Source organism: Neopelma chrysocephalum, unplaced genomic scaffold, assembly GCF_003984885.1.
Source record: "Neopelma chrysocephalum unplaced genomic scaffold, ASM398488v2 Primary Assembly neopelma1_95b, whole genome shotgun sequence".
NCBI lineage: Eukaryota > Metazoa > Chordata > Aves > Passeriformes > Pipridae > Neopelma > Neopelma chrysocephalum.
The window spans coordinates 1,341,284-1,354,325 of NW_020897758.1; the positions used below are offsets into that span (position 1 = coordinate 1,341,284).

The window sequence follows — 13,042 nt, forward strand, 5'->3', positions numbered from 1 at the left end:
GGGGGGGGTCACTTGGGGCGGGGCCCCGGGGAGGGCGCGGGTTCCGCGCGGGGCGCGGTCCGGTCCGTGCCGGGGCGGGTCCCGGTGCCGGTGCCGCTTCCCGGGCGGGTCCCGGTGTCCATGTCCCCCCGGGCCGCCCCGCCGCGGTTCGGGCCGCTGCAGTTGGCGCTGGCGGCGGCGGGGACGGCGGCGGCGGCGCTGGATCTGTTCATGGACGGGTGGGTGGCGGCGGAGTACGTGCGGCGCGGGCAGCCGGGCTGGGCCGCGCTGTCGCTGTCGCTGCTCGCCGTCGCCTCGGCCGCCGCCCAGGCCTGCAGCTGGCTCTGGCTGCGCTCCGACCCTCCCGCGCTGCGCCCCGCCGTGCCCGCCGCGCTGCTCGCCGCCTTGCACCTCCTGCAGCTCGGCTTCCTCTTCAGGTACGGCAGCCCCGCGCCGGCTTCCCGCGGCCCTCGGGCATCCCCCGGGCATCGCCCCTGCCCACCCCCGGGCATCACCCGGGCAGCCCCTGGGCATCACCCCCTGCCCACCCCCGGGCATCGCCCCCGCTCCGCCCCAGCCTCCCCTCACCCCCCGGCTGCCCCTCACTCTGCTCTGGCAGGGGAGGACGAGGGTCCCGGCCCCCCGCAGCTGCCGGCCTGCCCGGGATGGGGTGAGCGGCGCCCCGGGGACTGGGGGGGGCCGAGGGGCTCCCGGGCAGAGCGGTTCGGCCCAGCCCCGCGGGGGAGCGAGGGGAAATGCGTCGGTGGGAGCCGCCTGTGTCCCTCCAGCTGAAGCTCCCCCGGCTCAGCTCTTGTATCCCGGTGCTGTCGCCGCTGCTCCGGCCAAGCGGAGCAGGGCCCCGAATCCTCGTCTGGGCCTTGGCGCTCCCGGGAGTTCGGGGGACGCGGCGGGGCCTCCCCTGCCGGGGGCAGGAAATGATCCTGGCGGGTCCTCTGAGGGCAGTTCTCTGTCTGACACTTCATGCGTGGCCGGGCATCGCGTGGCTCCTGTGGTGCACGGTTTGGGTAGGGGGAAGGAGGGGTTTGGGTATAAATTGGAGGGGTTTGTTGTCCTGCCGGGGCAGCGTGAGGACCAAGGAGCTTGCATGGCCCCTCACCACTGGCTGGGTCCCCACACAGGTGCCTCTATGCTCTGAAGGTAGGCTGGAAGGTGTGCTGGGCGAAGGCAGAGGAGGAGGAGGAACAGAGACACATGGCCTTCCTCTCCCACGACATCAGCATGCTGCGGCTCTTTGAGACCTTCCTCGAGAACACCCCGCAGCTCACCCTGCTCCTCTACATTATCCTTCAGACAAACAAGGCTGAGATCTCCCAGGGTGAGGAGTCTGGGGCCAGGGGAGGGGGCTGTGGAGGTGCAGGCTTGGGGTCAGAGTGGGCTTGGATGGGACAGACCAGATGGGCTGTCTGGGGGCTGCAGGACCCCACAGGACACTTGTTTGAAGGGTCATTCTGCTCCCATGTCACACAGGAGGGTGAACCCCTGTCCTGCACTCACATGCTGCAATGAACCGTGCTAGGCTCAGGGTGGGAGGGTTGGAGCTGTGACCACTATGGTCATTTCCTTACGTGCCCCAGGAGAGGCTGAGGATCAGGCTGGGGAGCAGGGAGATGCCAGTGTGGGTGTAGGTGGAGCACAGGCCTCCCTGTGTGGGCTCTGCAGGGCTACTCAGTCCCAGCGCTTCTTCTCCACCTTCTGGGCAAGGCCAGCACCAGCCTCCTCCTCGAGGAGGGCAGAAGGCTGAGGGAGAGAGGGGTGCTGAGGCTCTGACCCTGGCAGCAGCAGCTCAGTGAGCGGGGGGGAAGCTCCTTTTAGCAGCACCGGGCAGGGGGAGGTTTGAGCCAGGCTGGGCCCTGCCTCAGTCTCCCCTCAGCATCTCCACCTCTGTTTGCAGGCCTGGGGATCGGCACTGCGCTCCTGTGTGTGTCCTGGTCTCTGCTGGACTACCACCAGTCCCTGCGCTCCTTCTTGCAGGACAAGTACGAGCTGAGCCGGGGCTCCTCCATCATCTACTTCCTGTGGAACCTCTTCGTCATCTGTCCCCGCATCCTGGCAGTCGCCCTCTTCGCCCTGCTCTGGCCCTACGGCGTGGCTGTCCACTTCTCACTCGTGTGGCTGGCCATGTTCCTCTGGGTCAGCCTGCAGGGCACAAACTTCATGGAATCACCTGGCCCTGAGCAGCTTTACCGGGCCATGGTGGCCGTGATCCTCTACTTCAGCTGGTTCAACGTGGCGCAGGGGAGGACATTGCACCGCAGCATCATCTACCATGGCTTCATCCTGGTGGACAGCACACTGCTGGCCCTCTCCTGGCTCTGGGGCCAGGCCCCCTCTGAGGACCACTGGTACCTCCTCCCAGTGGTCTCTGCCACCCTGCCCTGCTACCTGCTGGGACTGGGGCTGAGGGTCACCTACTACAAGTGGCTACACCCCAACATGCAGATGCAGCAGGAAGGTGGCTATGATGAGGTGGATGCCGATGGAGGGAGTGATGGGCCGGAGTTTCGCTCGTTCTCTGAGCCGGACCTTGTGAACAGGCGGATGCAGTGCCTGGCCCAGATCCAGTTCCCTGTCTCCCAGCTGGTACGGCAGCACTTCCTGAATGGGGCTGCTGCCCTCGAGTCTGCTGCCTGAGGGGAACTCCTCCAAAGGGACATGCAGGGGAGGTCTGTTTGTTAGTTGTGGTCCTGGTTCTGCTCCCCTAGGCTGTTGTTTTGGGCAGCTGGAGAGATCTGGCAGGAATGAGTGATGATGTGGAAATGCCCAAGGAGTCCCACGGCACACAGCATGGCTCCCATGGCTGCAGCCTCAAGGAAAGCCACGGTGTTTGTGGCAGGTCCAGCATGGGTGCCATGCTGTGTTAGCTTTCCTTGTTATTTATTATTAGCTTGTTCAAAAGAAAAACCCCCAGAGCAGTGGTTTGTTCTCTCTGTGCCTCTCCTGTGCCTGCTGCTGCCGTTGCTCCGCAGGGATGTGGGAGCTCGTTTCCTCCATGGCTGTGGTTATCTGACCTTTGTTTCCAGACAGAGTTTTCTTCCTTCGTGTGTTAGTTTTGGTATCGAGGTCAAAGCTCACATGTTATCACTGTGTTCTGGGAGGGATGGGAAGGAGGCTTGTGCTGACAGAGTGGCTGCAGGGTGGCTTGGTGCTTCTGGCTTATTATGGACACCTCGTGCTCCCTTGGCTGCCATTCCCACCACCACACCCTGGGCAGTGCTGCCAATGCCATAACCAGGCTGCAGTTGGCCACAGGCAGTTCTCAGCCGTAGGTGGCTGTGCATGTGGTCAGTGTGGGGCTGTGCTGGCACCTGGGCACAGACACCCACCCAGCTCCCAGGCAGGGCAGTCTCGAGATCGGTGCCAAAACCCAAGCAGGCCCCAGAGCAGCCTCTGCCTCTTTTGCTGTTGCCCGGTTGGCAGCTGTGGCACGTCCTGGTTGCCCAAAGCATTGACTCCTGGCCCCTTCCCCTTGCCTCCATCACTCCCCCCCAGCAGGACCCAGCCTAGGAGGGGAACCCCATCCCAGGGAAGGCAGCAGGATGCAGCCGGAGGAGCAGCTGAACTCTGTTTCACAGCTGCTCCTACAAACAATCAGCCCGTGGCCAAGGCCAGCAGCACTGCAGCACCGGCTGGGAGGAGGGGTGTTGGATGGTCTTGGGCAAAAGAGACCGGGAAGGGAAGGTTTGTTCAGGGAGCACTGTGTGCCTGCCCCGGGCACCTCAGCAGAGCCCAGGAGCCAGTCCCTGCCCCACTGGCTCCCCAGGACTCCCCAGAGGCTGCACTGTAACCTGCGACACCATGAACGCTGCCACTGCCACCGAGCCTGGCCCAGGCTGTCACAGGGGCAGGGACTGACACAGGGGGCAGAAAACAGGCTGAAGCAGTCACTATAGAAAATAAAGACTTTATTATTTTTTTTCCAGTTCATAGGACAGTTCCCATTACAGACCATGAACAGGCAGAGACCCCACAGCCAGCAGTGCCCAGGACTCACCCCTTGTAGCACAGTAAGGGCTGCTCTGGACTCCAGGGGTCCTGCCCACCTCTGCCAGCACAGACACCTCCCCCGGGGCTCTTGGAGGCAGCAAATATTAGTGGACCAGGTGGTTTTTAAAGCCTCCGTGGCTGTGGTGAAGCTGCAGGGGAGGCTGGCAGCACCCAGGTGAGCTCAGGTGCCCCAGGCCCATAGGCTGACTGCCCTTCAGGTGTTCGGGTTTGCTCTTCCATTAGCCTACCTGGCTGTAGCTGAACTGGTGACAGAGACAGGAGAAAAATCAATACTTGGACAGAGGTGCTGTTCCTGCCTCATGAGAGACAGGAAAAGGCTTAAATTCAGCCAACAGAGGAAAAAAATAAAATAGCCAGGTCACCCTTTATTAACAAACACAGAAATGTACCATCAACCTCCTGTTATAAAAGTACTTTACATACATTCAAGGAAACGTATAAATATCAGTATGAAATGTCAGTGGCTGCAAGTTCCACGCTCAGCTAAAATTTTATCGACATCTTAAAATTTCCTTAAAACATTTGGAAGTAAACAAACAAAAAGCACAGCCAGCTGCCAGGTGGCTCAGGCCCACAGGCCCAGCACCCATTGCAAATGCCTGGGCAAACCCAGCCCCTCCCCAGCACAGCTCTCACCAGCTGCTTCCCACGGGAGCAAAGCAAAGGGGCTACTTGGCCATGCCAATGGTGGGAGGTTAAGGCACAGGTTTTAATCCCAAAGTTTAGCCAGCCAGAGTACAAGACGTGCTCCCAACAGGCTGCTGCACAGCTTGGGACAGCTCCCAAACCTGCTTACAGGAGACCTTTGGATGGGCTGGGACTCACTGAGGGATGTTCAGGATCCCACACAGACTCTTCTGTGACTCCAAATAAGTCCTGATCCTCTGGTGATATTTCCAACCCTGGGAGCAGCTGCTCCTCAGCACAGCTCTGGCTGGCACAGTAACACACTTCACAGGGACCCCAGAGGAACTGGATCTATGGACCCAGCAGTCATGGAGCTGGAGCTGGAGCTGCTCCAGCTGCCTGGAACAGGTGGTAACACACCTGAGCTCTCCATCTGGTATAGACAGAGAACAACCCTGGGGACTCCTGCTCCCCTCTCCAAACCTGCTGCTAACACCCCCAGCACAGCCCCAGGGCTCTCCTGGGCCAGCAGCCCCAAGGGCAGCCAAACGTCTCCCCCTCTGCTGAGCTGCCCAGCGACACCCACAGCAGACACCTGCTCCTCAGATTTCCCTCATGGGATGAGTGGTCCTGCTGCTCGTGGGCAGCAGCTCCCACATAACAGTGTGTTCCTGCTGCAGAGCTCCTGGGGAAATATGCAGACCCCATATCCATCTGGGATCAGAGCAAAAGGCCAACACCTGGCAAGGAGCTGGATGGAAAGCCGATCACTCTCAACTCCTGTGACCACCTTAGAAAAAGAATCTCCTTTGATTCCAATTTAATAATAAAAAAAAACAAAACAAAACAAAAGGAAACTGGAGCTAGGACAATATGAAACAGAGCTCTTGGGTCCAGTCCCTAAGCACTGGGGATCCAAACCCCTGGCTCTAGGCACCTTCTCCCCAGTGGTCACTGGAGATGGCCCAGGAACAGCAACCCCTGCACTGATGGAAATATCCCTCAGTAATTAATGCCATGGAAGGAATGCAGCAAATACATCCCTGCTTGTGTGGGCACAGCGAGTGGGTCAGTGTCCCCCCTGCAGTGACAGACTTTCAGCCCAGTCCCCTGTGGGTCCCAGACAAGTGACGTGGGGCTGGGGACCAGCAATCTGGAGGGGTCTGGGTGCAGTCACAGGTCTGGCTGGGGTGCAGCACACACCCGTCCTCAGGGCAGGAAACCCAGGCACCTGCTGATCTGGTGCCATCAGGGTGCAGGGGGAGGCAGATGCCACCAAACACAGCCTGACCTGGCACAAAACCAGTCCCCAGCTGTTCCTTGCCAGGGGAGCTGCAGATTACTGGCTCCAGTCTCTTTTCTGAGACAGTGGCAGAAAAATCAGCATTGCCATTCCTCTCAAGGCCAGTGTGCTCCAGGCTGCCAAGTCACAGTGTCTTAGAAAATTAAGTCCCTCTTAACAAGGCATTTGTTTCTCACTATGTAGTTAGGCTAATGCAAATAAGAATATAAGGAAACTGAATCTGATTCTACTAAAAGGAACTTTCTCACACACGGAGTCAGGAATGCAGAGGTGAAGGTTAACAACCATAGCCAGAGCCTTCTCTGTAACATTCATGAGGATTTAGGAATTAGATTATTCCTAGTCCAGGTGAGGACTGTTCACATCTGAGCAGCCTGCACTAGTCTGCCGTACCTGATGTTCACAGGCGGTTTCATTTTCCTTTACAGGGAAAATCTGTGGGATCTACGGTCCGGGCCAAGGCTGGAATCCAATGGTCTCCTGCTGGCTAACAGGACTTGTGCACACATTGACTAGAAGCCACCAGGATAAACTCAGAACACCAACATTTGCCTCTACAAGGAACCACATATCCCAGAAGTGTTCCCTTATTTTTCTGTTTTCCAGTAATCCCACATTGAGGAAATAAGGACATTGTAATAAATTAACTGCTTTGAACACCCAGGAAAGGAGAGAGGACACATTTTACAGCAATAGAGGTATTTTTGACATTTTCATTAATATTTCCCATGAAAAAAACCCATAGCTCTTCGGCTTTGCGAAACAAGGAAGGTTCAGCTCTGCCATCAGCGTTTTCCTATAAAAATAAGGTTTTATGTGTACTTGGGTTCTACAACTAAGCTGAATAGAAAGGAGAGGGCTCTTACAAATACTTCTGCTGTTGTATGGCCCCTCCCTCTGGAGACACCAGCCAGAAGCATTCAGCTGGCTCTATAAGTCCCTTCTGGCAGACAAGCTCTAGCCCTGCTGAGTCTAGGGCTCCTTTACAGGACACCTCTGGGACTTGGCAGGACTCCTGAGGAATGACCTGCTGTCATGTTCCACTGTAGATTTTGCATCAGGTACGTTTTCTTCAGCAAGCTGAAAAGTGAGTCCTCAAATGTGTGAGATTTCTGCCTCTCCAGTGATGGAGAGAGCTCACAGGAGCTGCAGTCTTGGCTCTGCTCCAGCTTCTTACAGGAAGTCTAACTCAAGGGCTTGGTGAAGGGACACGAGGTCGGCGTGATTTGTGATCCTCCAGAACGGCATGTTGTGCTGTGACAAAGAGAGGACAGTGAAGTTTATCAGGGATTTTCAGCTGAGGTGGAAGCAGCCAGGGTACAGCTGCAGGGCTGTGCAGTGTGGTGGTTCTGAGCACACCACGCTCAGGACGGATATCGGCCACCTGCACATCTGTATCTGGATCCCATCTTATCTGCACATCTGTGTATGACAGGCACCAGCACTGACTGTCAGCTGCTCACGATAAAAACCTTGGCTGTGAGTTGCTGCTGAATCCAGGAATGCCTGTCCAGGACTCCCAGGGAACCTGCACAGGTGGCAGCTCTGGCACGTGGCAGAATGTGTGAAGCCTGCAGACAAGGTCCTGACAGTTGTCCGTGCACTTCACTGTTGTTAATTAGCACAACTGAACAACTCATCTAGGCCTCTCCAAATCAATCAAACTGCTCCTCGTTTGTAATCCAGACTAATGGCAGGTGCTGTAATGATGTGCTGCTGCCACTGAGCCCTGACTCCTCTGTGCTCCTGAGAAACTGCATTATCCTGATAGCCACAGGCTATGATCAGGACACAGAATCATAGAATCATCCAGGGTGGAAGAGACCTCCAAGATCACTGAGTCCAACCTCTGAACATGCTACATCCAACGTGCTACACCAAGACACTGCTTACAGGGACAGTGTTATATGCAATCGTAAACAACAGTAAAACAGAAACTTTAAACCCCCAAGAGCCAGAAAACGGCCCATCTTAACACAGTGGAAGATCTCTTGCATCAAAGACAAACTTTGCCCCTGGCTGCCCCAGCCTGAATTGTTCAGCCTTGGAACAAGAGTCCCTGCAGGCAAAGCCTGCTGCAGTGACTTCCCTTTGTGTTGCCCCACAGCCACCTCTGCAGTCAGACCCACCTGCTTGGCTGCCACCTCCTCGTCACGCCCGTCCCCAATCACCACGTAGGTGACCTTCTTCCCAAACCGCGACACGATCCTCTCGAAGCAGCTCTCTTTACCTGCCAACACAACCCAGTGTTGAGGAGCCTTAGGCAGAGAGAAATGGGAGTCTGAACAGGTCCCTTCCTTTCAGAAATACATTCTTGTCTTGCTGGGAGGGGATAACACCCAGTTTAGCTCCTGAGGCCAAAAGCCACGACCAGCTGAACCACAGCATGAAATGGCATTTCCCATGTAAAACTCCCTGCTAATCCCCAGCACACGTTGCAGTGCCAGACACTTGGCACAACCCCTTACCTATTTTTGTAGCACTATAAATATTTTCAATGGGAAACACTTCGCCCAATCCATACAGGAGAACTTTGGCAAGAGCTGGCATCAGTTGGGTGGTTGTGATCAGGATGTTCTCACAGTTTTTTCTAAAAGAAGAAAAACACTTGTTACAGCACATCTGTAGCCAGTGGTGCCACGGCTGCTCCAGGCAGCCTGCTCGGCTTCCCCAAGTGCCACATGCTTTGCTGTCCTGCTTTCAGGAGGCTTTTTAGGCCAAGGTTCCGTGATTTTTGCTTGTTTGCTTCTGGAAGAATTCTCTGGCAGAAAAGCGATTTGGTGAGCATGGGGACCTTCCTAACTACAGGTGTTGCAGCAAAGAAATCCTAAAGGGTGCTCAGGGATGCAGTTCTTGCAGTCAGACACTTTGCCTCTCAGCAACAGTGCTGCACGTGAACCCAAGGGCTGCGAAAGCCACGCACACACTTCCAGGTTCCATACCTGGACTGGATGAGCAGCAGGGACTTCAATGCAGTTTCTAGCCAGGAATCTGTTAGCACTTCTATATCAGTCCTCAGTCGCTGCAGAGCTTCCCTCTTCTGCGGGCTGAGCAGGCCTGGAAGGTAAGGAACGTGTTTGCCCAGCTGAGCCAGCAAGTCTGACACGGAGAGAGCTGTCCCCCAATGCACCAGCTGCCTGCTTTGCAATAAATAACACAGAACTGAAGGTCTCTGGAAGCTGGACTGTCTGTCTTGAAGCAGCAAGAGAAACCAGCTTCCAATGACATGGATGAGCCCAGACATCCATCCAGGAGTCTGACTGTGGGGAACTGGGCAGATGCTTTTCTCGGATGATTTCAAAGATTTCTCAGGATACAGGCAATCAAATGCACTTCTCTCATACAAAGCACTCACAGCAGCAGGTGTCCAAGGCCATAGAGCAGGGGAAAGAACTCCTGCAGTCACCCCCTCTGACATCATTCTTCCCAAGGACCCTTTCCACTTTAACCCCTTTTATGTATCTTTTTTAAATTGCCCTCCTTTTTTTTTATTCCCGTGTTTGTCATCTCTTTTCGATATAATTTTCTCCAAGCCTCCAGTTTTGAATTAAAGGCAGCCAGAAATGGAGTCCATACACTCAAACTTGCCCCTATCAGTAAACACAACAAGAAAGGAGCACACGGAGCCTGCACCTCCCTTCCAGCTGTGAAGTAGGAACTTCCTCGTTCCAGTCCTGTAGTGCACCAGTCCTCTGCAATGAGGCCATGGAGGGACCCACAGCGGGCTGCACCCACAGCTGCTTTACCATGTGGCTTTACACAGGTCCTGAAAAACTCTGCATCCAGGTTTCCCACATGCAAAATACAGAATCATGGTCTGATCCCTGCCAGAAATCAGGTAACTCCAGCACACTGAACTGCAGACTTACACTGACAGGCTGAAAGCTGTAGTTTTGAACACCTGGTTTTTAGAAAATTTGTCCAAGAAAATGATCTATCAAGTGTTTTTTTGGTGTAGGCAAAGGGTACCCAAATCCACAACCCACCAGGCTGCTTCAGCAACATCCCTTTTCCAGGGACAGCAATGCCAAGATTCAGACTAAACAGAAAACTCATCTCCATTTGCTCACTGTGGTTTGCATTGTTATGATTGCTTTGGAGCTGGAAAGGAAGCAAAACTGAAAGGTTTTAAGTGATATTTTGAAAAGATAGAGATGTCGTGTCAGACCGTGGACCCAACAGCCCAGGGGTGACCACTGTGTTTCCTGACAATGACATGACAAAAAGCAGACTTTGTGAAGACATGAATGAGACCTCCTGAGAAGAAGGGCAAGTGAGTCATTCAGACCTGTCCTGAGCAGAATGCCAGGCAACCTTTCATACTAAATTAGCAAAGGGACACTATATGCACCACAACTTTGTGGACTGACTGACTATCCCTATCTCCATGATAACTCACAGCCTGCACTAGCATGCTGTTCAGTTTTGGAAGATGTACTCTCTTGGATTCCCTGGAAATTTGATCCCAGTTAGCACTGGGAGAATGGTTTTCTTCTCATGTCCACACATTCAGAAAAGCCAGTACTCTGAGGAAGGACAGAGTCTGGCCCTACAAGCTCTGTTCAGACCTCGGTGCAGGTGAGCACTCACCTCCAACATCAGCTTTGTATTTGTTGTAGATCTCTCGTACCCTGCGGTAGCGGAAGGCCAGTTTCCTCATCCAGTCCACTCCCTGCACACCAACTGAGGAGCTGTGGTTTGTGTTGCTTCCTGAGCCACTGAACCCATCCGTGGAGAAGTTGTAGTTGCTGTTGCAGGAAAGTAGATGTGTTAGCTGGGCCACAACAGCAGAGCCCCTGCAGCGTTTGCAGCAGCACTGACAGCAGACAGAAAATACCCAGGAGAGGAACTGCACAGGCACCAGGGCACCTGGAGAACAGAGCCCAGCTCCTACAGGAACACACTGATATCCAACTATAGCTGCTGCTGGCTCTGAACTGCTACACTCATACAATTCCCTTCACATTCTCCACTACAAAACTCTCCTTTGCCCTTTGCCTGCTCACTCCTCTGCGATATGGAGCATCCTTCCTACTGGCCTCTTTCCCATCCTGCAATGATAAACTCCAGCACAGTATCCTCTAAACACAACATCTGTGCCTTTCCATCACAGTTGCAGCTCCACAAGCAGATGAGTTGCTTCACCAGCTTATGACTGCAGGAAACAAGTCCTGCTTCACCGCTTTCCCTGTATTTCTTACTCCCTGACAGGCATTTCTCAGATGATCATGGACTCACAGAATGGTTTAGGTTGGACAAGACCTTCAAGATCATCTCATTCTAAACCCCTGCCATGGGCAGGGACACCTTTCACTAGAGCAGGTTACTCAGAGATCCATCCAACCTTGTCATCATGAGATCTGGAGTGCAGGTTCTCCATTCCTCATATGTCATTGAACACAGAGGTAGCATTCAACTGTGGACAATATAATTCACAGTCTAATTTCAAAACTCTTAATGCTTTGTAGGTCTTCAAAGAAACAGCCCCCAGCAAACAAACACGGTTTGCCAGGTTTCATTCTCTGCACAAAGCTGACCTCCATCCCTTAATTCCATCTGGGTGTCAAGTCCCCACAACACCCGATTACATCAGCAATACATTTCCTGCATTTGTCAGTACAACACCTTAGATCTTGGCCATTGTCATCAGATGCCACATCTTCTATGTGTACCTGGTCACACTCCTATTAAAGGAAAAAAACAAAAATAGAGTCACACTGTGGTAATCCAGAAACATACTAAAATTTGCAGATTAAAAAAACTGTGATATAAACCAATCCCTTCACACTTCCCAACAGCAACAAGCCATTCCACACCACCTCCACAAAACCCACAGAACTTCCACTAGCTCCATCTGCCAGTATTGGGCTTTACTGCCCAGCTCTTACAGGTCCTTGCCCAGACTAGGACCCAGAAAGGGCTGAAAAAAGCATGTTTATATGACATTTTGACCTGTCTGCAAAAAGAGAACTTTGACACTCCCTGAACAGGTTGAACTCAAAGTTCACTTGTCATTTGAAACCCTTCTGTCACTTCAGAAAATCAAAACAAACCAAAAATATCCCAAAATTGCATTATCTGGTCAAGCATTGCTATTCCATTTTCTCAACACCAGGTGTGGTAGTTTAGTCTGGGCCTTCCTTGGTGACCAGTTTTTAACCAAGGAAGTGCCCACATTTACCCGGTATTCCCTATGATTTTTATGTAAGCCAGGGTATAAGAAGAAAGGAGGAGAGGCCTTCGCCCCCTCTTTCCTTCCGGCAGCTTTGGAGGTGCAGGTTTCCCTGCTGTTGAGTCTGTCGGGTTGGGGAGTGAGGCCTGGTGAGGCCTAGTAAGGCCTAGTGAGGCCTGGTGAGGCCTGGTAAGGCCTTGCCGACCTTGGGAGGTGGAGGTTGCCGGTGGTCGCTCCAGTGCAACTTTCTATTGTCCCAAGGAGAGTAGTAAGATATTCTTTGCTAATTCTTTCAGTTGCTAGATCTTGGGCTATTGATCGTGTATATTTTATTTTGGTTTTGTTCCTTTTTTCCCTTCCCCCTTCCCTTTCCCTTTTCCTTTTGAAATTGTACGTATATTTCAATTGTATATAAATGTAATATAAGTGTAAATATATTTATCTATATTGCTTTAGCTGCCTTTCTCTTGTTTCAGTTCTCTTGGGTTTTTTTTTCCCTTCTCCCTTGGTTTTGGGGGGGAGTTCTTGTGGTGAGGTTTGGAGACTTGGCAGGGAACCAGCTTCAAACCATATCACCAGGTCAGTAGAGTCACAGCAGGAACCCTGAAGGAACAGCAGTGTAGTGGCACTGCCATGACTCTGGTGCTTATTGCAGTTGATTTAACCCCCTAACCTACTGATTTAACCTACCAACCAACACCTACTACAGCACATGTTGTGGCTGAGACACAGCTAACATATCAACAATTCCCTTTCCAGCACAAGTGTTTTCCTTAGGGTTTTTGTTGTTTTTTCCCCTGAGACAGAGAGGTAACTCATGACCACCTTGTCAAAGTTTACTGCTGCCAGTAGTCACAGCCACAATGGAAATGTCATTTAAGTCTCTGTTTGCATCTACAAAATCATCTTGTTTTCCCATGATGTGCATCAGTGAT

The 13,042-nt window shown here is 53.3% G+C and overlaps 2 protein-coding genes across 6 annotated transcripts in view; one reads left to right on the plus strand and one right to left on the minus strand.

The window, feature by feature from the left end:
• Window positions 1-106: 106 nt before the first annotated feature.
• On the plus strand, window positions 107-3,821 carry XKR8 (XK related 8). The gene is made up of 3 exons (XM_027694055.1): window positions 107-416; window positions 1,119-1,315; window positions 1,892-3,821. The coding sequence occupies exons 1-3, from the start codon at window positions 121-123 to the stop codon at window positions 2,629-2,631; spliced, it is 1,233 nt and encodes a 410-aa protein (XP_027549856.1). The 5' UTR covers window positions 107-120; the 3' UTR covers window positions 2,632-3,821.
• A 60-nt stretch (window positions 3,822-3,881) lies between these two features.
• Window positions 3,882-13,042, minus strand: part of EYA3 (EYA transcriptional coactivator and phosphatase 3) — a 57,537-nt gene continuing 48,376 nt past the window's right edge. For 4 of the 5 annotated variants that reach the window (XM_027694054.1, XM_027694049.1, XM_027694050.1 and 1 more), the window contains 6 exons: window positions 11,561-11,619; window positions 10,526-10,683; window positions 8,878-8,992; window positions 8,404-8,525; window positions 8,065-8,165; window positions 3,886-7,189 (listed from right to left, as the gene is read on the minus strand). In XM_027694054.1, coding sequence (XP_027549855.1) covers window positions 7,109-7,189; window positions 8,065-8,165; window positions 8,404-8,525; window positions 8,878-8,992; window positions 10,526-10,683; window positions 11,561-11,619 — 636 coding nt within the window. In that variant the 3' untranslated portion in view covers window positions 3,886-7,108. Of the gene's footprint in view, window positions 7,190-8,064; window positions 8,166-8,403; window positions 8,526-8,877; window positions 8,993-10,525; window positions 10,684-11,560; window positions 11,620-13,042 lie in introns of all 5 variants that reach the window. The other variant, XM_027694051.1, reaches the window with a different exon arrangement.

What these genes read in the sequence shown, in the direction of transcription:
- XKR8 (XM_027694055.1), top strand. Translation starts at nt 121, where the DNA reads ATGTCCCCCCGGGCCGCCCCGCCGCGGTTCGGGCCGCTGCAGTTGGCG. An exon ending in CAGCTCGGCTTCCTCTTCAG is followed by an intron (nt 417 to 1,118) that starts GTACGGCAGCCC and finishes GTCCCCACACAG; the next exon opens with GTGCCTCTATGCTCTGAAGG. An exon ending in CAAGGCTGAGATCTCCCAGG is followed by an intron (nt 1,316 to 1,891) that starts GTGAGGAGTCTG and finishes CTCTGTTTGCAG; the next exon opens with GCCTGGGGATCGGCACTGCG.